At 50.6% G+C, this 25,505-nt stretch overlaps 1 protein-coding gene across 1 annotated transcript in view; it reads right to left on the bottom strand.

Annotated features, from left to right (window-relative positions):
* The window catches only part of DRC1 (dynein regulatory complex subunit 1), a 33,904-nt gene extending 12,032 nt beyond the window's left edge, over positions 1 to 21,872 (bottom strand). Inside the window, exons 1-9 of the mRNA XM_083733309.1 lie at positions 21,682 to 21,872; positions 17,941 to 18,028; positions 14,000 to 14,112; positions 12,004 to 12,187; positions 9,351 to 9,488; positions 8,419 to 8,505; positions 6,394 to 6,516; positions 4,546 to 4,685; positions 3,175 to 3,309 (exon numbers count right to left, since the gene is read on the bottom strand). Coding sequence (XP_083589435.1) covers positions 3,175 to 3,309; positions 4,546 to 4,685; positions 6,394 to 6,516; positions 8,419 to 8,505; positions 9,351 to 9,488; positions 12,004 to 12,187; positions 14,000 to 14,112; positions 17,941 to 18,028; positions 21,682 to 21,857 — 1,184 coding nt within the window. The 5' untranslated portion in view covers positions 21,858 to 21,872. The remainder of the gene's footprint in view (positions 1 to 3,174; positions 3,310 to 4,545; positions 4,686 to 6,393; positions 6,517 to 8,418; positions 8,506 to 9,350; positions 9,489 to 12,003; positions 12,188 to 13,999; positions 14,113 to 17,940; positions 18,029 to 21,681) is intronic.
* Positions 21,873 to 25,505: the final 3,633 nt, after the last annotated feature.

Below are 25,505 nucleotides of genomic sequence, written 5' to 3'. Positions count from 1 at the left end.
GCAATCCTGCAGTCTCATCCAGCTCCCTCTGGCTCAGCTAGCCCAATATTTTTATTTCGTATTTGCCTTTTATGAATTGCACTGTGTGTAGTTGGGGTTCCCCACCCCGCATAATATGTTTTCACTTATTTAATTGATAGATTGATTGCATCTATGTCCCCAGCTGCACATGTTTCTCTTCCCTTCTCAACAACCCTGAGAGGTAGGCTAGGCCGAAAGGCAAATGGCTTCCCCAAAGTCACCCATTGAGTTTCATAGCCAAGTGGGGATTTGAACCCTGCATCCTAACCACTATGCCCCCCTGGCTCTCTTTAAAAGAACCTTCCATAAGGGAGACCTTTCATATAGCAAGAAACTGCCAAGTTCAGATAGAATTATTATTACTAGTCTTAAGGATGATATACTGTGTCCAGTGATTCTAAAAGGGGGAGGGGATCAAGTTAATTCTAAACCTCAGGGTTGGAAGCCATGTTGGACAAAATGATTCCTGCATTGCAGGGGGTTGGACTAGATAACCCCCACGGTCCCTTCCAACTCTACCATTCTATGATTTCCAAACTGGATCTGAGCTCAGGCCTGCATACTAGCACACAGAATCATAGAATGGAAGAGTTATAACGGACCTCCAAGGGTCATCTAGTCCAACCCCCAGCAATGCAGGAATCTCAGCTGAAGCATCCATGGCAGATGGCCATCCAACCTCTGCTTTAAAACATCCCGAGGAAGGAGAGTTTCCAACCTCCCGACTGTTTCGCTGTCGGACAGCTCTTTCTGTTCCTTCTTATGTATTAGCAAGGGCGAAACCTGAGGGCTGGTTTTGCAAGCCTGTTTTGGTGTGGAGCGCTGTGGGTTCCTGGGCAATAAGAGCCACCAAATATTCAGCAAAGCAGCCGTCGCAATGCATCAGCAACTGTCCAGAACATGAGTCGCTACACACTCAGAATCCTTCAGTGTCATCTCCATATTTTTGCATTCAGTTTCAGCCTGTCTGTTGACTTATGCTGCTGTAATGGCTTTAGAGGTTGCTTGTGCCTAAGTTACCGCCTCTCTGGGCTACGTTGCCTGGTTAAACCGTTTCTCGCTGGACAGCCATCCACTCCGTGGCTGTTCAGTCACTGGCAGAATCCGTCAGTGGGCGTTTCTTGAACCTCTTCCAGCAAAGAAGCTCTTTGACGCCAGGTCGCCGCCTACTTTCCCTGCGCGGAAGTCTTCTGCGCAGGGTGGGTGTGGGCAGCAGAGGACCTGTGCTCTCCTCGCTGGTCTCCTGCAAAGAGTCCTGGAGCCTCCTCTCTGCTTCCCCCATCGGCCCCCCCTCTATCCCTGGTGTAGCGCTGATTATCTTCCCCAGCTGGAGACCTGCTTCTCTCCCTGCTTGGCCCCTCTCCAGCATCGCTGTGGAGCCTCGCCTCCTCCGCTAGTTGCGATGGCAGTTCCCTGACAGCTGCCCTCTGGCTACGCATTGTCTTCCAATGTTGTTAAATGTGTACAAACAGCCAGCATAAAAAGGGCGTTTTGTACATTGCCTGTCATATACTTTTTTTCAAATAATAATAATACACACCAATGTTTTCTTACGTATCATCCAGACAGAGACTAGAGCAGGGGTCAGCAAACTTTTTTCAGCAGGGGGCCGGTCCACTGTCCCTCAGACCTTGTGGGGGGCCGGACTATATTTTGAGGGGGGAAATGAACGAATTTCTATGCCCCACAAATAACCCAGAGATGCACTTTAAATAAAAGGAAGCATTCTACTCATGTAAAAACACACTGATTCCTGGACCATCTGCGGGCCGGATTTAGAAGGCGATTGGGCTGGATCTGGCCCCCGGGCCTTAGGTTGCCTACCCATGGACTAGAGCACATCAGAGCCAAGCCAAAGCATCAAAGCATGAAGGAAGTTTCCTTTCTGGCTCCTGATGTGCTGGATCAGTCAGTGAAGCCCGGAGCTATCTCACTCAAGGTGGGAACGCCTGGAAGTGATGTGAAATCCACCTCTTAAATTCCCACTCCCTCGTGGAGTCCAAGGGGTGGCCTTGGGCAAATCATTCTCCCTTTATCCATCTTTAGTCAACCGCTGTGATGGTAGAAGGCACCTGCCTCGCATGTGGGAGGTCCCTGGTCAATCTCCAGCGGCATCTTAAGCAAGGGCTGGAAGATACACTCTGTCTGAAACCCTGCGGAGCTGTTGCCAGTGTAGGCCAGGGGTGGGGAATGTGGATATTTCTCCCCTCCCATTGCAAGAATCATTCTGCAAGGAGGGGACAGAGTCTACTCATTGCTTCTTCCGCTCCTGCCCGACTCTGTGGGAGTCTGAGCGTTATCTGTGTAGAGATAAGATGACTGCATAACGATCTGTAACACTCATGCAGTCCAGTAGCCTCCGTTAGTTTTTAAGTACTTAATTCGTTCCGCAGGTCTGTTCTTAACCTGAAACTGTTCTTAACCTGAAGCACCACTTTAGCTAATGGGGCCTCCCGCTGCCGCCACCACACGATTTCTGTTCTCATCCTGAAGTAAAGTTCTTAACCCAAGGTACTATTTCTGGGTTAGTGGAGTCTGTAACCTGAAGTGTATGTAACCTGAAGCGTCTGTAACCCGAGGTACCACTGCATAGTTTATTTTAGTTTGCAGTAGCTGCAACAGAATAAAGAAGTTAAGCTTCAGAGCTGTCGTTTGTGTGATTCATACTCAGCTGTGCTCTGCTGACTGCGGTGCTGAGTTTGGTGCTCACAGCTCAAAGTTGCGAGTCCGTTGCACTTAGACCTCTTTTCCTGAGTGGAAGGTCTGGAAGTGCTTCCCAGCTCACCTGGCCCAATCGGGGCACCGGGGCTAAAGAGGCTGAGCCCAGTCGTTGGCACTGGATCAAAGGCGAAGCTGACAGGGAACACTTTCGGCTCCCCAGGCCAGATCCTGATCAGGCCAAATCTGGCAGGGAGGCAGCTTCCTGCGCCCCAGTTTTGAATCAGCCTCTCAGAGCTGGGATCGTTTTTGTCTGCACCTGGGCTGAGCAGGAAGGACTCAAAACAGAACCCGCCTCCTCCCCCAAGCTGCTTTGAGCCTCGGCCCTTCTTCTGACTCGCGAACGGTCCCGCTGAACCCTGGTTCGGACTGTTGCAGCTAAGGGGCAACAGTTTTTGCCTGCACACGAGCTCTGCTGCCCCAGTGCAGCCCTACCTCATGGTCCTCTGCAGGTCCTTGAACTGCTGCACAATCCGTTTGTAGTCAGCCGTCAGAGCCATGTTCTCCTCGCGGTACTGCTTGATCTGCCTGGCAAACTTGAGGCGCAGGTTGTTCAGGATATCGTGCAACCTGAAGGCGGAGAGAAGAGGGGTAGCTCAGCTTACGAAAAGGAAGAGCGGACCCAGGAACCCACCGAGACCTGAGGGTGGTAAGGGCCCCAGCAGAAGAGAAGGTGTATACCGTATTTTTCACTCCGTAAGAGACACTTTTTTCTTCCTAAAAAGTAAGGGGAACTGTCTGTGCGTCTTATGGAGCGAATGCGTGGTCCCTGGAGCCGAACTGCCCAGGAGCGAAAAGCAGATCATGTTGTTGTTTTTTTTTAAAGAGGGAAGTGGGTGTTGAAACAAAGCTGCTGATCGGCAAGCGATTGGGAGGGAGATAAGGGACACTAGAGATAAAGGAGGCTGCCTGGGAGGGTTGAGGTATAGACAGCAAACTTGCAAGGAGAGGAGATAGGAAGACTAAAGCAATAAGGACAGAAATTAGAAGAAAAGGAGGAGCAAAAAACTGCTCCAGCTAAGGAAAAGACACTAAGGCAAATAAGAGGGAAGGGAGTGTTGAAAGGAAACAGCTGATCAGTGGGATCAGAAGAGAGATAAGGGACGATAGTGGAGGCTGCCTGGGAGGGGAGAGGTAAAAGCCCATGGATCCCCAGGATTTTTGCATTGGGTCACCCCAAATTCACCATCAGATCACATGTCTGTGGCCACAGCATGAACCACAAAAATCATACATCTACTGTTTCGTTCAGAATATTTTTTTTCTTGTTTTCCTCCTCTAAAAACTAGGTGCGTCTTATGGTCAGCTACGTCTTATGGAGCGAAAAATATGATATATATATGATACACACACACATATACCGTATTTTTTGCTCTATAAGACTCACTTTTCCCCTCCTAAAAAGTAAGGGGAAATGTGTGTGCGCCTTATGGAGCGAATGCAGGCTGCGCAGCTATCCCAGAAGCCAGAACAGCAAGAGGGATTGCTGCTTTCACTGCGCAGCGATCCCTCTTGCTGTTCTGACTTCTGAGATTCAGAGTATTTTTTTTCTTGTTTTCCTCCTCCAAAAACTAGGTGCGCCTTGTGGTTTGGTGAGTCTTATAGAGCGAAAAATACAGTATATATGTATTTCATGGTGTTGACTCTTGCTTCAGAGGCACGTCGCACATCCTGCATCGACTGCCCAGAAACTTCTCTGAGGACAAGGGGCAGGATAGCATCCATACTAAGGCCACGATCCAGCAGAGAATTTGGTGTGCTTAAATCCCAGGCTGTGGGAAGGGAAGAAGGGGAAGGCTCCTTTACCGATTCAGCTTCCTCTTCTGTTGGGATTTGATGATGGTGTTCTCCTCATCCCGTTTCTTCAGGACCTGGAAGTTGTACTCCAGCTTCTCCTGGTTCAGTTGGTAGATGGCTTTCATTTGCTGGAGTTGCTGCTCCAGGATCTGGCACCCAAAGAGGAGAGGAAATGAAGAATAAGCAGAGGCCATGCTGCAAATCCCCCTCGTGGACTTGCTCCAGAGGAGACCGGCTTTGCGGCTTGACATGACATGACATGCCTATCTTGTCTTTGGGTCGCTTGTGAACAGGGCAGCTGCTGACTACACTCACGGCAAATCAAGATGGCACCCCCTAACACACACCCCCATCCCCAAAGCAAACAGACACAGCCATTGATGTCCCTTATCAGAAACCAAGAAACTAGGCGGGGGATCGAGTGTCAGGGGACTGCCATTGGAACAGGGAAGGGAGGCAGAGGGGCAGTTGGGATATAGGGAACCTCTAAAAATCTTGAGAAGCAGTTCCTATTTCTGCAGTGGGGAAAGCCACATCTCCAGTGGGGAAGAGGGGAAGGGACAAGAGGATGCTGCTGGGAGCCTCAGCACCGCTCTTTGCCAAGCCGGTCAGGAGGAAAGCACGCCTCTTCCGTCGCCCACCTTGCACAGAGGTGTAAAGCGCAAAGAAGGAAGGAAAAGGCTGGGGGTGACTAAGCTCTTCTGCTGGGGGAGGAACCGGAAACGACCACTCCCGGATTCTGCTAGCGATTGAGGCAGCCATGAACTGATGGTTCTGCACTGTAAATAGTTTTTGCACCAAAATAAAACCTGTTAAAGACAGGTCGGAGTCCTGCCTGGTTACTCACAAGCAACCACCACCGACATCTGACACTGAGCAAGGGGTAAAAAGCCAAGAACGGGGAGAGGGGGAAATTATGTGCAGAGGATGAGACGAAATCATTCAGGTTGCAATTGAAACAAGGATCTTGATGGTCCCCAGAATGGTTCTTGAATTAAGAGGAACACTTGGGGCATCACAGCCCTCGTCCTGGTCTGGGAAGCTAAGAAGGGACCCCGAAATTGTACGCCCCCAGGTGATTTTTGTCTCCCAGCCTTCTTTGCAATCACATTAGCATTCCCTGGACTACTGCAATGGGCTCTACGTGGGGCTACCTTTGAAGGTGACCCGGAAACTGCAATTAATCCAGAATGCGGCAGCTAGACTGGGGACTGGGAGCGGCCGCCGAGACCATATAACACTGGTCCTGAGAGATCTGCATTGGCTCCCAGTACGTTTCCGAGCACAATTCAAAGTGTTGGTGCTGACCTTCAAAGCCCTAAACAGCCTCGGTCCAGTATACCTGAAGGAGCGTCTCCATCCACATCGTTCAGCCCGGACACTGAGGTCCAGCGCCAAGGGCCTTCTGGCAGTTCCCTCATTGCAAGAAGTGAGGTTACAGGGAACCAGGCAGAGGGCCTTCTCGGCAGTGGCACCCACCCTGTGGAACGCCGTCCCACCAGGTGTCAAGGAAATAAGCAGCTATCTTACCTTTAAAAGACATCTGAAGCCAGCCCTGTTCAGGGAAGTTTTTAATATTTAATGCTGTATTGTTTTTAACACTTGATTGTGAGCCGCCCAGAGTGGTTGGGGAAACTCAGCCAGGTGGGCGGTATATAAATAATAAATTATTATTATCATTATCCCTGAAATCTGCCATTTAAGCTTCCTGCAGATGCCCCAAATGAAATGAGGAGAATCCATGAGGGGATCGCTGCAGAAGTGACATCGCTGCCTTCCCACTGTGCCTCAGAGCAAGGGCTCGCAGGGTCCCCACGACACTGGCACCCGACGAGGGGGCCTATTCTTGCTCCATACCTGCACGTCATGCTCCAACTTGATCTTGATCACGTTGTACTCCTCGGCGTCTTGCACCCGCAGCTGGTTCAGCTCACGCTCATATTCCTCCACCTTCTTCAGGCGGGCCATCATGAAATCCAGCTAGAGCAAAAGGCAGAGAGAGAGAGGGTGGCCAAGGTCCCAGTTAAGAGTCGGGGGAACTGGCCCCTGTTTCCGCTGCTCTGGCTTGGAAACGAAGACAGCTCTTTGCCCCGGAATCGGTAAACAGCTCCCAAACCCCTCTGAGTAGCCCATCAAAGCATATCCTTGCAAAACAAAGGGGCTGCTTCTCCCTGCATTTGAAGAGATTGGGTCAAGGCCCATGAAACGGTGGGCTTTTGCCCCACACTCCCGGCTTCCGAGGGGGCAGCTCTTAAGCATGCGTCCCTCTGGTTTTGCTAAGTGGATACTCTGAAGCTCATTTCTGAGCCCAGCAAAGCTTGTGGTCACCTTCTGATAGATTTCTTCTTCCTTGGAGGTTTGTGAGTAGAGGTTGGATGGCCACTTGTCATGGATGCATTAGCTGAGATTCCTGCATTTCAGGGGGTTGGACTAGATGACCCACAGGGTCCCTTCCGGCTCTATGATTCTAATATTTATAGACCGCTTTTCACCATAGATGGTCACTGTCAGGGAACTGCCATCGGAGCCAGAGGCGGAGGGAAGGCTCCAGAGGGATGCCGGAGAGGGTCCCAGTAGGGAGAGAGGCAGCCCATCTGCTGGGGAAGGAAATCAGCATAACACCAGTGGAGAAGGGGGGCAGATGGGGGAATCGGAGAGGAGGCTCCAGGACTCTTCGCCGGAGACCAGCGGGGAGAGCGCGGGTGCTCCGCTGCCCACACCCTCCCTGCACAGAAGACTTCCGCGCAGGGAGAGTAGGAGACTAGGCGTCAAAGAACTTCTTTGCTGGAAGAAGTTCAAGAAACGCCCACTGACGGATTCTGCCAGCGACTGAGACAGCCACGAAGTGAAGGGCTGTCCAGACAGAAAGGGTTCAACCAGGCAACCTAGCCGGGAGTGGTGGCAACTTACGCACGAGCAACCCCTAGAAACATTACAGTCACAAAGCATGCTCACAACGCAGATGGTCGCAGCTACCCGGAAGTCAAACTAAGGGAGAGATTTGGTTGTGGTCTCATGTTATCCATCTCAACCAGCCCTCTACCCCACCAAAAACAAAAACAAAATAAGGAAGCATATTATAGAAGCATAGAATTGTAGAGCGGGAAGGGACCCTGAGGGTCATCTAGTCCAACTCCCTGCAATGCAGGAATCTCAGCTAAGGCCTTCAGGTCAGGTGGCCACCTTCCTGCTCTACAATGAATAATCCGCTTCTGGTGAACCAGAGCAGCGCATGGAAACGCCGTTTATCTTCCTCTATATTAGGTAAAGGGACCCCTGACCATTAGGTCCGGTCGCGGATGACTCTGGGGTTGCGGCGCTCATCTCGCTTTATTGGCCGAGGGAGCCGGTGTACAGCTTCCGGGTCATGTGGCCAGCATGACTAAGCCGCTCCTGGCGAACCAGAGCAGCGCACGGAAACGCCGTTTACCTTCCCGCCGGAAGTCTTTTTGAACTGCTAGGTTGGCAGGAGCAAGGACCGAGCAATGGGAGCTCACCCCGTCACAGGGATTCAAACCACCGACCTTCCGATCGGCAAGCCCTAGGCTCCGTGGTTTAACCCACAGCGCCACCCGCGTACCTTCCCATATATATATTGCTTAATAAATTACTTAGAACACCACACCTAAGCTCCACATCATTTCTGCTATACTCTGCTGATATAGAGTGTGCACATATCTTCGGATATGTGTCGCTGGTGCACACAGGGACTGAAGATTTATGAACATCCCGGGCTGCGCTTCACAAGGAAAACACCCGGAGAGGTTTGTCTCAAGGGCTGTGTGTCTCCTCCAGGCATGTTCCTGACTTTTCCTTCTTTTCCTTCCTGGGAGGGGGCTGCTTCTCTGCCTTTCCTGCAGGCACATGGCCCTGCTTCCTTACCTCTTGGCGGTTGAGCAACTGCATGGCCTGTTCCCATTTCTTCTTGTTGCTCGTGAGGAGTTCACGGCGCTCTAATTCAAAGGCTTTCTAGGGGGGAAAAGAGAGAGATGTGGCTTGAGCAGCCCCCAATCTATGTGCGGAAGGGAAGTCAGCAGAGTCCCACGTGAGCCAGGACTCAGAATCACAGAGCTGAAAAGCTGGGACACCCAAAGCTCATCTAGCCCAACCCCTGAAAGTGCAGGAATCACAACAAAATCACAGATTCTGCAGAGCTCATATTTACCCCTAAAGTAGCAAATGAGTAGTACTCCGAAGTAGGGGAGGAGGATAAATTAGGGACCTTCTAAGAAGACTCCAGATCGTCTTCATTACTTCTCGGAGTTTGGAGTCACTGAATTTTGATTTCTTTCCCCAGATCCATTCATTTAACACCTGCCCGCCCACGTTCTCCTACCCTGTGAGACTTGGGTATGTCCAAACCACAGTATCTCCCTGGCTAATAGACTAATAGTCTGATCACAACAGCTTAGGTTTGGGACTCCAAAGCCACTAACTCTTTGGATGTGTTTCTTGCTATTGTGTTTTGTCAAACGAATTTGTTGAGCAACGTCTGCAACTGTTCAATTATTGGGATTTTCAAAGGCAGTGCCGAAAGCAAGAAGAGGATCCTCAGCTCTGCATTTTTAAATTGTTTTATTTCATATTGTCAGTCTAATTCTAATTTTTTTTTTTTGCTAGCTGCCTTGGATACATGAAATACATAAAATAAACAAAGATAAACAGAATTTAAATACATTTGCTTGCCGATGCCCAATGCTGCTTTCATCTTAGTTTGACTGTCTTTTTTTTTTTCTTTGCTGCATATACACAAGCAAGAAAGAATCGCCTTCTGCTGGTGAGAAGCTTCAGGGCACGGGAGGAGAGACCGGTACCTCAATCTGCAGGAGCTCTCGGCGGTAGTTTTTTATGAGGTTTCTGATCTGCTCCTCCATCCGCTCCAGGAGCAGGTTAATGTCTTCTGACTGCTTCCTGAGATCCTTCACATACTGGTCATCTTTGCTTTTCAGCTCCTGGAGGGAAAAAACAGGCAAGGAGGCCAGGTTCATGCCTTACTTTTGGATTCCACCCCGTCATCTTCACACTACGAAGGCAGGTGGATTTCATTTACTTCATCCTAAGACCACAGGGCGGTTTGTGACTGATAACTCCTCTTAAGCTGATTTTACGCACACAACTGCAACATTACGCAGATTGCGGGAAATTACATAAAGGGAATAAAGGGAAAGCAAGGGGGTGGGACTCACGGAGAGCTTTTAAAGCCTTGTTTAACAGGCTCTGGGAAGGTCACACGAGGCCTCTGGGGCAGCGACTGCAGGGTCCGAGGCCCCTGGAACCATTCCCAGAGCCCACTAAGCAAGATGTGGGGTAGGTGGAGATAGGCCTCCTCAAACCCAGGATCAGACAGGTAGGGATACTCACGCAGGGCCCTTCTAGCAGTCTTGAGCAATAATAATAATAACAACAACAATAATTATTATTATTATTTATTATTTATATCGAGACCTGGGAGAAGAAAGGATTGAAGAAGACTGGAAGAAATTTAAGATTTATTTACAAAATTATTGTAATTTGATGGAATGCTAAGAAGGATGCTTGATTATAAACAATTGGCCATCACTAAATTAGATGAGTATTATTAGACTATATTGTAATGATTGGTTATAAGATTACAAATAAGATGGTAATTTGCTTGAAAAATTTTATGAACAATGTAAGTGCGAGCGGATGACGCGAGGAAGTCCAAAGATGTTATGAAATTTTGTAAAGACACAAACAATGCTGTTTTTCATTTTTGTATCTCTTTTATTAAAAAAACCTAATAAAAATTTTGAAAAAAAAAAAAAAATATTTATTATTTATACCCCGCCAATCTGGCTGAGTTTCCCCAGCCACTCTGGGCAGCTTCCAACAAAGATTAAAAATACATTAAAATGTCACACATTAAAAACTTCCCTGAACGGGGCTGCCTTCAGATGTCTTTTAAAGATAAGATAGCTGCTTATTTCCTTCACATCTGAAGGGAGGGCGTTCCACAGGGCGGGAGCCACTACTGAGAAGCCCCTCTGTCTGGTTCCCTGTAACCTCGCTTCTCGCAGGGAGGGAACCACCAGAAGGCCCTCAGCGCTGGATCTCAGTGTCCGGGCTGAACGATGGGGGTGGAGACGCTCCTTCAGGGATACTGGACTGAGGCCGTTTAGGGCTTTAAAGGTCAACACCAACACTTTGAATTGTGCTCGGAAACGTACTGGGAGACAATGTAGGTCTTTCAAGACTGGTGTTCTGTGGTCTCGGCAGCCAGTTCCAGTCACCAGTCTAGCTGCCGCATTCTGGATTAATTGCAGTTTCTGGGTCACCTTCAAAGGTAGCCCCACGTAGAGTGCATTGCAGTAGTCCAAATGGGAGATAACTAGAGCATGCACCACTCTGGCGAGACAGTCCGCAGGCTGTACCAGGTGGGGCTGGGAGACAGCCGCCCTGGACCCAGAATTGACCTGCGCCTCCATGGACAACTGTGAGTCCAGAATGACTCCCTGGCTGTGCACCTGGAACAGTTACCCCATTCAGGACCAGGAGGTCCCCCACACCTGCCTGCCCCCTGTCCCCCCCAAAACAGTACTTCTGTCTTGTCAGGATTCAACCTCAATCTGTTAGCTGCCATCCATCCTCCAACCGCCTCCAGGCACTCACACAGGACCTTCACCGCCTTCACTGGTTCTGATTTAAAAGAGAGGTAGAGCAATAGCCAGGAACGCAACCCTCACATAAGGTCAGATTTATCTGTAAATGGTTAAAGGCCAAAGGCCTGGTTATACAATCATACCTCGGGTGAAATGCGCTTCGAGTTGAGTGTGTTCGAGTTGCGCTCCATGGCAACCCGGAAGTAATGGAGCTCGTTACTTCTGGGTTTCACCGCTTGCTCATCGCAGACGCTCAAAATGACGTCACGCGCATGCGCAAAAGCAGCAAAAAGCGATGCGCCTGTGCAGACGTGCCATCGCTAGTTATGTTTGCTTCTAGATGCGAATGGGGCTCCGGAACGGATCCCGTTCATATCTAGAGGTACCACTGTAGAGGCAAGTTCTTGCCTGGCACCTAAAAATACGTAACAAAGGTGCAAGATGATTCTCCCTAGGGGGAGCATGGGGAGACAATGCAGAAAAGGCCCCTTTTCGTGTTGCCACCCTCCAGTCCTCTCGTGGAGGAGGCACACGAAGAAAGGGACTCAGAGGATGATCTCAGGATCCGGGTCAGTTCATATGGTTCCTGAGGACGTTTCTCGTTGCTACAAATTCCAAATCGATCTGAGGCAGGTTTGCCCATCACTAGCAGAAAGATACATACATTGAAATGCTCTTTTGCATGAGATCCTTTGCCCTATTTGTCGACTGCTAGCATCCCCCCCTTTCTCTAAAGGCAAAACACGTTTTGGTTAGCCCCTGCAGCAACCGTTCTGCAGCCACACTTACCGTGACCTGCACCTGCCCCCATGCACTCCTCCCCCCCCCCCCCGGTGCGCAACCCCACCTGTTGCAGCTCACTGATGAGCTTGTTCTTTTCTTCGATCAGCTGTGCGCACAGCATCTGCTGCGCATTGAGCCCTTCCCAGAGCTCCTGGGGGATGATCTTTTCCTTGGTAGCTCCCCACTTGGAAGTGATCTCGTTAAACTTGTCTTGGTTAGCCTTGGATTCATTCTCCAGCTTCTCCACCCTGCAAAGAGCCAGATGAGATGTTGAGAGTTCCCTTCAAGGCGAGTTTGAGCGGAGCCCTCGTCAGTTCTGATCTGAGACTGAAAATCTATGACGCTATTGCAGGCTGCTGTGAGTCACAGCAGATCAATGATCTTAATCGGGGGTCGGCAAGCTTACCTCGGGCCGGTGTCTCCAGTGCCGATTGCGTGGCGGGCCGGAGGGCAGGGGAGCGCATGCCTATACGCGTGCACACACACTATTTCCGGCGCACTTCTGGGTTGGAGGAGCCCTGGAAATAGCTTGTGCGCATGTGCATGGGCCTTCTCCGCCCCGGATGTGCACCAGAAATAACGCATGCGCATGCGAAATTAATGCATGCGCATGCGAAATTAACACATGCGCATGCGCACAAGCTATTTCCGGTGCTCCTCCGAACCAAAAGTGGGCAGCCGTGCAGCGCCAGTAAGAGCGGGTGGCGGGGGTCGCTGCAGGCCGGATAAACGAGTCCCTTGGGTCTTATCCAGCCAGCGGGCCTTAGTTTGGGGACCCCTGATCTTAGTCATTTGCTCTCCCCTCCTTGGTCTTTCTTTTTGGCTCAAGCACCAAGCAGTGCCAAAGAGACACTTTCCTGAAGATCAGGTGCATCTGTAGGCCTGATCCCCAGTAGTCCATTGGCTCTTTGGACATTTTGAAGTTCAGTGTAAGTGGCTAAATATTGGAAAACCCAAGATTTGCCCACACTGGAAGAATGGCAGATGCAACTGATGGATTACATGGAGTTAGCAGAAATGACTGGCAGAATTCGAGACCTGGGAGAGGAAGCAGTGGAAGAGGACTGGAAGAAATTCAAGGACTATTTACAAAAGTACTGTAAATTATACGAGAGTTAAGAAGGATGAGAGATTTGAAAACAACTGGGCACCATAAAACTTGGTGAAAAGATTGCGAGAATGAGGGAATTTTATGAGAAAAATAGATTTTGAATAAATATTATGGTAAGATTAGAGATTTAAGATCTAGATAAAATTATTCAAAGTTAGGGACAAAATATTGGAAAAGTGTACAATAAGAATGGAAACAAGGTGATAATTTGCTGGTTAAGGTTCTATAAATTTGGAAAGTAGGAGTGAGAGACGCGAGGGAGTCCAATAATGAAGAGAAGGAAGATTGTTTGTACTCTGTTATGTTGTTTTTTTCCCTTTTTTCTTTTTTCCTTTCTTTCTATTGTAATACAAAATCTTCAATAATTTTTTTTTTAAAAAAATGAAGTTCAGTGTAAGTGGCAAGCCCCTCCCCCAAAAGGGGTGTGGCACAACACCCACCCCTCTCAATTAACTGGTATCTCATTCCTGCAGTGAAGGAATCTCAGCCAAACTGCGGGAGAGCATCTGAACTACTGAGGGTAGTGCAATCACGGAAGTGGGGGCCTCCTCCGAACGAGAACCAGCCTTCAGAAAACTCAGCCAAAGTGGGAATAAGCTGGAGGCAAAGGGTGCTTGCTGCCATACAATATTCTATCAACCCCATGTTTATAATTGCTCATATTTCATGAATTGAAAAAAAATGTTGAAATATACATTTATTGAGAAACCAGAGGCCTTTCTTCTTGGTATGGGCCAACGTTCTGATTTAGTGCAAAGAAATTTATCAGGTTCATGTTACGCACCCTGGAACCTGCAGTTCTCTCAAGCCTGAATCAGAATGTTGAACCTGGGAGTGGATGTCTTTTCTGACCCCTTGGTCAAAGGGGAACCGCTGGCTGCCTCTGATCTCTCGTGCCTCTTTCCCAGATATCCCCCAGTTAAAGAGGATGCTCTGGCCCAGCGCTTACCTTTGCCGGTTCAGCTCCTCTTCCTCTGCTCTCCTGTGTGTCTCTCGAGAATCAGCTGCCACCTGGATGTTTGTCACTAGCTGTGTGCCATCGATCAGCAGCTTAGTCAGCCTCTGAGCCGAGAAGAGAACATATTATAAGCGGGTTATTCTAAGCTAACGCAGACACGAAATGATTGAGGCGGTATCTTTTGACCAACCAGACTGATTTATGTGGACAAAGGTAAAGGGACCCCTGACCATTAGGTCCAGTCGTGGCCGACTCTGGGGTTGCGGTGCTCATCTCGCTTTATTGGCCGAGGGAGCCGGCGTACAGCTTCCGGGTCATGTGGCCAGCAGGACTAAACTGCTTCTGGCGAACCAGAGCAGCGCACGGAAATGCCGTTGACCTTCCCGCCGGAGCGGTACCTATTGATCTACTTGCACTTTGACGTGCTTTTGAACTGCTGGGTTGGCAGGAGCAGGGACCGAGCAAGGGGAGCTCACCCCGTCACGGGGATTCTAACCGCCGACCTTCTGATCGGCAAGTCCTAGGTTCCGTGGTTTAACCCACAGCACCACTTCTAGGAATTTTTTTTAAAAAACCCCTGCAAGGTCTGCAATTGTGAAGCTGTGCTATACAGATGTATCCTGGCAATAGGAATGAAGTGACCGTAATTTCCACCTTGAAGTTCAGTTCCCTCCTGAAAGTTGAGGTTTTTTCAGCCAATTCTTGCCTGCCCCACCTCCTTCTCCAGAGTTGCAGCTACTACTAACTTCAGCCAGCTAGGCTACTTAGTCCAGGGGGCATTTCACTTTGCTCTAGCTGGTAACTGAAAAATCAAGATACAACGGTACCCTGGTTCTCAAACGCCTTGGTACTCAAACAACATGGAACCCAAACACTGCAAACCCAGAAGAAACTGTTGCGGTTTGCGAACTTTTTCCGGAAGCTGAACATGCTCCACTTTGAGTGTTATGCTTCCGACTTGAGTACCACACTTCCGTTTTGAGTGTTACACTGAGGTCTGTTTTTGCTATTTATTTTGTGTTTTTGTTTTTGCGGCTTTTTTCGTTTTGTTTTTGTGACTTTTTGAACCCAGTTTAGCTACTGATTGATTGATTGATTCTGTGACTGCAGTACATTGTTTATTGCTTTCATTTTATGGATCAATGTCTTGTTAGATAGTAAAATTCATGTACATTGCTGTTTTAGGGGTTGCTTTTAAAAGTCTGGAACGGATTAACACATTTTGCATTACTTTCTATAGGAAAGTGCACCTTGGTTTTGGAACACTTTGGTTTTGGAACGGACTAAGTTTGAGAACCAAGTCACCACTGTATATTGATACCAATGTTATCTTACTATGTGTTTTTTGCTATTCTGAAACTGTTTTGTATCGTCTTTCATTTGAATAGTGATGGGTTGGGTTTCTTTTTGTCATGATGTGCTGTGAACTGATTGAATGCAATTTGAGGGAATCATAGAATCATAGTTGGAAGAGACCACAAGGGCCATCGAGTCCAACCCCCTGCCAAGCAGGAAACAGCACCAGAGCACTCCTGACATATGGTTGTCAAGCCTCTGCTTCAAGACCTCCAAAGAAGGAGATTCCACCACACTCCTTGGCAGCAAATTCCACTGTCAAACAGCTCTTACTGTCAGGAAGTTCTTCCTAATGTTTAGGTGGAATCTTCTTTCTTGTAGTTTGGATCCACTGCTCCGTGTCCGCTTCTCTGGAGCAGCAGAAAACAACCTTTCTCCCTCCTCTATGTGACATCCTTTTATATATTTGAACATGGCTATCATATCACCCCTTAACCTCCTCTTCTCCAGGCTAAACATGCCCAGCTCCCTTAGCCGTTCCTCATAAGGCATCGTTTCCAGGCCTTTGACCATTTTGGTTGCCCTCCTCTGGACACGTTCCAGTTTGTCAGTGTCCTGACAAATCGTACACAAAAGGCTTTTGCAGATGACTTAGTTTTGACTTTACAAGAGCCAGACACTAGTACAAAAAGAGTTTTAGAATTAATTCGAATTTTTTGGTCAGGTTGCAGGATTTAAATTGAATAAGCAAAAAACTAAGGTTTTGGGGAAAAATTTAACAAATGTGGAAAGAGAGAGGTTCCAAGAGGAAACTGGATTAACTATGGCAAAAAGAGTGAAATATCTGGGAATTAATATGACATCTAAAAATGTGAATTTATTTAAAGACAATTATGATAAGTGCTGGACAGAGATAAAGAAAGACTTAGAGATATGGTCGAGCCTGAAGCTTTCCTTGTTAGGCCGAATTGCAGTGATTAAAATGAATGTGTTGCCTAGAATGTTATTTTTGTTTCAGACACTACAAATTGTGGATAAATTAAATTGTTTCAAGAACTTGCAGAAAGATATATCTAAATTTGTCTGGCAGGGCAAAAAGCCCAGAATAAAGTTTAAGATACTTACTGACGCAAAAGAAAGAGGGGGTTTTGCCCTGCCGGACTTAAGACTGTATTATGAAGCGGCAGCTTTCTGCTGGTTGAAAGATTGGCTACTACTTGAAAATGCAGACATTCTGGATTTGGAAGGTTTTAACAATATGTTTGGTTGGCATGCATATATCTGGTATGACAAGGTTAAAGTGCACAAGGGTTTTAAAAACCATATTGTCAGGAAAGCACTATATAATGTTTGGATTCGGTATAAGGATTTGTTGGAAAACAAAACGCCCAGGTGGCTATCACCAATGGAGGCTAAAGAGGTGAAGAAACTTAATATGAGAACTAATTGGCCAAAATATTTTGAGATCTTAGAACTAGAAAGTGGTGAATTTAAATTACAGAGCTTTGAGAAGATAAAGTCCAAGGTACGAGATTGGCTCCATTATTTTCAAATAATGGAGGCCTTTAAACAAGACAGGAAAATTGGATTCCAGGTGGAAAAATCAAAATTAGAAACTGAATTACTAGAACCCAATACGAAGAATTTATCAAGGATGTATAACTTGCTGTTGAAGTGGAATACAATTGATGAGACAGTGAAATCAGCCATGATTAGATGGGCACAGGACTTAGGTCATGACATTATGTTTGCTGACTGGGAACAGTTGTGGACCACAGGTATTAAATTTACGGCTTGTAATGCCTTAAGAGAAAACATTATGAAAATGATTTACAGGTGGTACATGACCCCAGCCAAGCTCGCGAAGATTTACCATTTGCCCAATAATAAATGCTGGAAATGTAATGAGACCGAAGGTACCTTTTTCCACCTTTGGTGGACCTGCCCAAAGATTAAGGCCTTCTGGGAACTGATTTATAATGAAATTAAGAAAGTACTTAAATGTACTTTTCATAAGAAACCAGAGGCATTTCTTTTGGGTATGGTCGGCCAATTGGTGTCGAGGAGGGATAAGATCTTTTTTATGTACGCCACAACGGCAGCAAGGATTCTTCTAGCAAAGTATTGGAAGACACAAGAGCTACCCACGCTGGAAGAGTGGCAGGCGAAAGTGATCGACTTTATGGGACTGGCAGAAATGACCGGCAGAATCCGTGACCAAGAGAAAGAGACTGTGGAGGAAGATTGGAAGAAGTTTAAAGCATATCTTAAAAATTGCTATAAAATTGAGGAGTGTTAAAGTGTTAAGGGAAAGGAAGATGTATAATTACAGCTATATATATCTTTTGATTCAAAGGGTAACTGAAAGGAGAATAAGTTAAACTATAATTGGCTAAAAGGGTTGCTGAAAAATTTTGAAACTAGGATGCAAAAAGGGGAAGGTACGGGGAAGTCCGAGAAAAGAGGCTTATGAAAATGAGGTTAAGAAAGCAAAATGTATGTATGTGTTTGTGTTTGTTGTTGTTTGCATTGTTTGGTGTTGTTTCGTTGTTAAAATTGGAAAATTAATAAAAAATATTATAAAAAAAAGACAAATCGTACACAAAAAAGCTCTGATTCCTTTGCTGAGTCCTAACCTGTCTGCTGTCCTCTATCTGTTTGTGGCTCCGACTCTGCTCCTCTTCCACCAGCTTATGTGCATCTGGATCTTCTCCAAGGGCCTCCCTGGAAAAGAGCCAAAAAGGGGCATGTTCATCCTTGGTCTACCCACCCTGTGCCTGGACTAACGTTTGGGGATCTGCAGACCTGAAACCAGAGTGACTCTGGATGGGAAGCTCTGGGGGAAAGTGGTGCGTGGGGGATCCCAAAAGGGTGTGGGTGGGAAACATGGGGGGTCTTAAGAAGTGGGATGCTGGGACCATATCTGCGTCTGGGGTTGGGCTGTGGGAGGAGAGGTTCAGAGTTGGGTGGCCAGATCACCCAAGGTGCGTCAGGATTCACAACCTCCCCCTGCACTCGGAATGGTCTCCCAGAGGTCCTCTAGCCTGACCCCCTTGCGATGCCTCCCCTTCCCTCCCCGCTCAGAAGGTACACCCAGAGGTCCTCTAGCCGGACCCAGATTTGTTTTTGCTTTATCATGTATTTTATATACTCGTTTTATATTTTTCTGCTGTGAAGCGCCCTGGAATCCTGGAGAGGTTCAGAGCTGGGTGGCCAGATCACCAATGGTGCGTCAGGATTCACAACCTCCCCCTGCCCTCGGAAAGGTCTCCCAGAGGTCCTCCAGCCGGACCCCCTCGCGATGCCTCCCCTCCCCCCTCCTCTAGGAAGGGTCACCAAGAGGTCATCTGTCCGGACCCCCTCCCGATGCCTTCCCGTCCGTCCCCCTCCCCTTGGAAGGGGCACCCAGAGGTCCTCTAGTCGGACGCCCCTTGCGATGACAGCATTGTGCCTTCCCCTCCCTGGGGAAGGGCATCTAGCCAAACCCCCCTCAGGATGCCTCCCCTCCCCTCCCCCCTCCCCTAGAAAGGGTCTCCCAGAGGTCCTCTAGCCGGACCCCCCTTGCAATGCCAGCATTGTGCCTCCCCCTCCCCTAGAAAGGGTCTCCCAGAGGTCCTCTAGCCAGACCCCCTCGCGATGCCTCCCCGTCCCTCCCCCTCCCCTTGGAAGGGGCACCCAGAGATCCTCTAGCTGGACGCCCTCGTGATGCTTCCCCTCCCCTCCCCCCTCCCCTAGAAAGGGTCTCCCAGATGTCCTCTAGCCGGACCCCCCTTGCGATGCCAGCATTGTGCCTCCCCCTCCCTGGGGAAGGGCATCTAGCCAAACCCCCCTCAGGATGGCTCCCCTCTCCTACCCCCTCCCCTAGGAAGGGTCTCCCAGAGGTCCTCTAGCTGGACCCCCTCGCGATGCCTCCGCTCTCCTACCCCCACCCCTAGGAAGGGTCACCCAGAGGTCCTCTGTCTGGACCCCCTTCGCGATGCCTCCCCGTCCCTCCCCCTCACAACCTCCCCCTGTCCTCGGAAGGGTCTCCCAGAGGTCTTCTAGCTGGGCCCCCTTGCGATGCCAGCATTGTGCCTCCCCCTCCTCTTGGAAGGGACACCCAGAGGTCCTATAGCCGGACCCTCTCATGATGCCTCCCCTCCCCCCCCCCAGAAAGGGTCTCCCAGATGTCCTCTAGCTGGGGCCCCCTTGTGATGCCAGCATTGTGCCTCCCCCTCCCCATGGAAGGGACACCCAGAGGTCCTCTAGCCGGACCCCCTCGTGATGCCTCCCCTCCCCCCTCCCCCCCCCAGAAAGGGTCTCCCAGATGTCCTCTAGCTGGGGCCCCCTTGTGATGCCAGCATTGTGTCTCCCCCTCCCCATGGAAGGGACACCCAGAGGTCCTCTAGCTGGACCGCCTTGTGATGCCTCCCCTCCCCTCTCCGTCACAACCTCCCCCTGTCATTCGGAAGGGTCTCCCAGAGGTCCTCTAGCTGGGCCCCCTTGCGATGCCAGCATTGTGCCTCCCCCTCCCCATGGAAGGGACACCCAGCGGTCCTCTAGCCGGACCCCCTCGTGATGCCTCCCCTCCCCCCCCCTAGAAAGGGTCTCCCAGAGGTCCTCTAGCTGGGCCCCCTTGCGATGCCAGCATTGTGCCTCCCCCTCCCCATGGAAGGGACACCCAGAGGTCCTCTAGCCGGACCCCCTCGTGATGCCTCCCCTCCCCCCCTAGAAAGGGTCTCCCAGATGTCCTCTAGCTGGGGCCCCCTTGTGATGCCAGCATTGTGCCTCCCCCTCCCCATGGAAGGGACACCCAGAGGTCCTCTAGCTGGACCGCCTTGTGATGCCTCCCCTCCCCTCTCCGTCACAACCTCCCCCTGTCCTCGGAAGGGTCTCCCAGAGGTCCTCTAGCTGGGCCACCTTGCGATGCCAGCATTGTGCCTCCCCCTCCCCATGGAAGGGACACCCAGAGGTCCTCTAGCCGGACCCCCTCGTGATGCCTCCCCTCCCCCCTCCCCCCCTAGAAAGGGTCTCCCAGATGTCCTCTAGCTGGGGCCCCCTTGTGATGCCAGCATTGTGCCTCCCCCTCCCCATGGAAGGGACACCCAGAGGTCCTCTAGCCGGACCCCCTCGTGATGCCTCCCCTCCCCCCTCCCCCCCCTAGAAAGGGTCTCCCAGATGTCCTCTAGCTGGGGCCCCCTTGTGATGCCAGCATTGTGCCTCCCCCTCCCCATGGAAGGGACACCCAGAGGTCCTCTAGCCGGACCCCCTCGTGATGCCTCCCCTCCCCCCTCCCCCCCCTAGAAAGGGTCTCCCAGATGTCCTCTAGCTGGGGCCCCCTTGTGATGCCAGCATTGTGCCTCCCCCTCCCCATGGAAGGGACACCCAGAGGTCCTCTAGCCGGACCCCCTCGTGATGCCTCCCCTCCCCCCTCCCCCCCCAGAAAGGGTCTCCCAGATGTCCTCTAGCTGGGGCCCCCTTGTGATGCCAGCATTGTGTCTCCCCCTCCCCATGGAAGGGACACCCAGAGGTCCTCTAGCTGGACCGCCTTGTGATGCCTCCCCTCCCCTCTCCGTCACAACCTCCCCCTATCCTCGGAAGGGTCTCCGAGAGGTAATCTAGCCGGACCCCCTCGTGATGCCTCCCCTCCCCCCTCCCCCCCCCCAGAAAGGGTCTCCCAGATGTCCTCTAGCTGGGGCCCCCTTGCGATGCCAGCATTGTGCCTCCCCCTCCCCATGGAAGGGACACCCAGAGGTCCTCTAGCCGGACCCCCTCGTGATGCCTCCCCTCCCCCTCCCCCCCCCAGAAAGGGTCTCCCAGATGTCCTCTAGCTGGGGCCCCCTTGCGATGCCAGCATTGTGCCTCCCCCTCCCCATGGAAGGGACACCCAGAGGTCCTCTAGCCGGACCCCCTCGTGATGCCTCCCCTCCCCCCTTCCCCCCAGAAAGGGTCTCCCAGATGTCCTCTAGCTGGGGCCCCCTTGTGATGCCAGCATTGTGCCTCCCCCTCCCCATGGAAGGGACACCCAGAGGTCCTCTAGCCGGACCCCCTCGTGATGCCTCCCCTCCCCCCTCCCCCCCCCAGAAAGGGTCTCCCAGATGTCCTCTAGCTGGGGCCCCCTTGTGATGCCAGCATTGTGCCTCCCCCTCCCCATGGAAGGGACACCCAGATGTCCTCTAGCCGGACCCCCTCGTGATGCCTCCCCTCCCCACCCCCCTCCCCTAGAAAGAGTCTCCCAGAGGTCCTCTAGCCAACCCCCCCTCGTGATGCCTCCCCTCCCCCTCCCCTCGGAAGGGACACCCAGAGGTCCTCTAGTCCGACCCCCTCGCGATGCCTCCCCCTCCCTTCCCCCTCGGAAGGCGTCCCCAGAGGTGATCTAGCCGAACCCCCGTTCCCACCTCCTCTTGGCCTCGAGGCGGGCGGCGATGCGGAGGCGCCGGGCGGCGATGCGCTCCTGCGGGTCCTCGGAGGCGAGGTTGGGCGCCTTGGCTCGCGCGCCTCCGCCCCCCGCGCCCTCGCCGCCCTCCTCCGACCCCTCCGCCCCGCCGGCGCCCCCTTCGCCCTCCGAGCTCATCCCGGCGCCCCACCAGGCCCGGCGCCCTCCGTCGCCAGGGCAACGCCGTCGCTAGGAAACCGGAGACCGCGCCGCGGCGTCGTGACGTCACGTGCGTGCTGGCGTCTGCCTTCTTGAAACGTAGAGCTAGAAATGTAGAACTAGAAAAGTAGATCGTAGAGCTAGAAAAGTAGATCGTAGAGCTAGAAATGTAGCTAGGAACGTAGAGCTAGAATAGTAGATCGACGCGCGGCGCCGGCTTCCGGGTGCATTGCAGGGACAGATCCTTGCAATTCATATCTGCAGGGGAGAAGCGTCTTCGTAGGGAAATATAGCGCAACCCACTTTAAGTGGGCATTATTATTATTAAAGGAAGGTAAAATGTGTATTGCATTATTATTTTTATTATTAATTGCATTTATATACCGCCCTTATACCCGGAGGTCTCAGGGCAGTTCACAGAACAAAATCAAAATATAAAACCACAAAAATATTTTATATTTTTTTTTAAATAAAACTTTATTAAAATTTTATCGAAAATAAAAAATTATTAAATATATAAAATAAAACATTTTAATACAAATTATAGAAAATAAAATAATTTCATAAAAAATTATACATAAAATAATTCACGTCACATAAAATAACTCCACGTCACAACAACTGGCAACGAGGATGGGATCCGGAATGCTGAGGAGCGGTTAAACGCAGCCCTGCCTCAGAGTCCGGATTGTAGCTAAGAACAAGACTCACTGGCCAGCTGAGAAGACGACCCTGCCCACAGGACAATGGAGAGTCCAAGGGTATTGGAGCCCTTCCAGCCATCAGAGCCCCACACGTGGGAAGACTACGTCGAACGCTTCGAGTTCTTTGCAGTGGCTCAAGGGATCACTGATGCCAGCAAAAGAAGGGCCACATTCCTGAGCTACTGTGGGCCTGAGACCTTCAAGCTGGCCAAGGCATTGCTTGCCCCAGCGAAGCTAAGTGAGACATCTCTCAAAGATATTCTTGCCTGCCTAACAAGCCATTTAGCGCCTACTGAGACCAAGATGGCCCAGCGGATGGAGTTTCATAAGAGGCAGCAGCGTGCTGGGGAGTCTGTATCTGCATTTCTAGCTGAACTGCGGAAGCTCGCTCAGCACTGCGACTTCCAAGATCTGGAAGAGACTCTCCTGGATCGGTTTGTCGGTGGTCTGAGCAGCAAGAAAGCCAGAAGACGCATCGTGGCTAAAGAAGAGGTTACCCTTGCTTCAGCCTTGAAGGAGGCCACCGCCACGGAGAATTATGAAAGAGAGGAGCTTGATGCCAGTCGCAGGGTCCCTAAGCCACAGATAGAAGTTGCGCATGCCATGAACGAGCTAGAGGCTACTCCGAGCCAGAGCCCAGTCCGTAGGGTCGAATCAGTGCGTCAGGCCTGCACAGTGCACAAAGATCACCGAGGCAGGTGCCCTGGTTGTGGCGGAAACCATGAGCGGAAGAGTTGTCGTTTCCGGGATGCTATGTGCCGGACGTGCGGAAAGACAGGTCACATCGTCAGGGTCTGTAGATCGGCGGCGTTGGGAGTGACAGGAGCACCTAGACTGGAGCATCGCAGATCGGCCACAGCGAACCATGTTCTAAAGGACTGCCACTACGTAACGGAGATCAACGGGAGGGTCGTGCAGTTTCCAGCACAAGGCAAGGCACACGTCAAGGTGAAGATTGAGGGTCAGCTGTGTGACATGGAGGTGGACTCCGGATCTGGATTCACTATCGTGTCGGACCAGACCGCGAGGACATTCTTCCCCAGGGGTAAGTTGCCCCTCTGGAGCCCTTTCCGGCAACTTTGCAGTCATACTCAGCGGGCCGCATCCATGTCATGGGAATGTGTGCCGTGAGAGTACAGTTCCAGGACAAACAGGCGGTACTCAAACTGGTGATTGCGAAGGGCAGTCGCCCCAGTCTCCTGGGCACTGACTGGTTCCCCGCCCTGGGACTGAGTATATCAGGGCTTAATTCAATCCAAACCTGCCCTGAGATGAGCGAGGCATTATGCAAAGAATTTGCTGGTCTCTTTAATGGAAAACTGGGTTATTATAAAGGGCCCCCAGTTGACTTCGAATTGGACCCTGGGGTGGCCCCAATCCGACTTAAACCAAGGCGAGTGCCATTTGCACTGCAACCCAAGATCGAAGCAGAGCTGGATAAATTGGTCAAGCAGGGAGTTCTCTCACCCGTGGACTCCGCTAAGTGGGAAACTCCAATCATCACGCCCCTTAAAGCAAATGGGGAAGTCAGGATCTGTGTTGATTACAAATGTACTATCAATAAGGCACTCAGGGGAAACTCATACCCCATTCCAGTCGTATCACATCTGTTGGCTAAACTGGCTGGGGGCAAGGTGTTCGCCAAGATTGACCTGGCACAAGCTTACCAACAGCTGCCAGTAACCCCACAATCAGCGGAAGCACAGACTATTGTCACACATAAAGGGGCATTCAGAGTTAACAGATTACAATTTGGAGTTTGTGTGGCCCCAGGGATTTTTCAAGGGCTCATGGAACGCCTGTTAAGAGGTCTGCCGGGGGTCTTGCCATTTTTTGATGACGTTTTGATTGCTGGAAAAGACCCACAGGAACTGGTTGCGCGTGTCCGTGCAGTGTTGCTCAAGTTCAAGGAGGTGGGGTTGCAACTAAAAAAGGAAAAATGCAGTTTTGGGGTGCCAACTGTGGAATTCTTGGGGTTTAAAATTGATGCATCAGGCATCCACCCCACAGATGCTAAGGTTAAGGCCATCATCGAGGCACCACGACCACAGAACAAGACAGAGTTGCAGTCATTCCTGGGACTTATTAACTTTTATCATTCGTTCTTACCCCAGAAAGCTTCGGTAGCTGAACCATTACATAGACTGTTGCAGAAAAAGAATGTGTGGCGATGGGGGCAGGAGCAGCAGAAGGCTTTTGACTCTTTGCGAGGAATGCTGAGTAGCAAGAGCGTCCTTGCTCATTATGATGAATCGAAGCCGCTGGTCCTGGCATGTGATGCCTCTCAATACGGCGTGGGGGTGGTGCTGAGTCATAGGGAACCGGATGGGTCGGAAAAGCCCATCTCTTTCTATTCCCGTACGTTGTCGCCCACGGAGCGCAACTATGCTCAAATTGACAAAGAGGCGCTTGCAATTGTGGCAGGAATCAAAAAGTTCCATAATTATGTGTACGGTCGTCATTTCTCCATTGAAACGGACCACAAACCACTGTTGGGGTTGTTCAACCCGAACAAACAAATGCCACAAATTCTCTCCCCCAGAATGTTGCGTTGGTCTATATTCCTGAACGGGTTCCAGTACACCTTGACCCATGTGCCGGGGAAACGGTTGTGCCACGCTGATGCGCTGAGTCGATTGCCCCTTCCTGGCGGGAGCAATGAGGATCCTGCTCCAGCGGAGCACATAATGATGCTGGAAACACTTCCTGGGGCTCCTGTAACGGCTACTGATATTGCTGAGAAAACGGGGAAAGATGCTGTTCTCTCCCGTGTGCTCACTTGGGTGGGGAGGGGGTGGCCTGGTGGTCCGCATGAAGACAAATTCAGGCCTTATGCGACAAGGCAGCATGAGTTATCCATGCATAAGGGTTGTCTCCTGTGGGGAGATAGGGTGATCATCCCAGCACCACTGAGAAACAGGGT

The sequence above is a fragment of the Podarcis gaigeae genome (genome assembly GCF_964106915.1).
Source record: "Podarcis gaigeae genome assembly, chromosome: 3".
Lineage (NCBI taxonomy): Eukaryota > Metazoa > Chordata > Lepidosauria > Squamata > Lacertidae > Podarcis > Podarcis gaigeae.
Note: the sequence above shows the minus strand (reverse complement) of the source record. Positions and strands in the feature narration are given on the sequence as shown.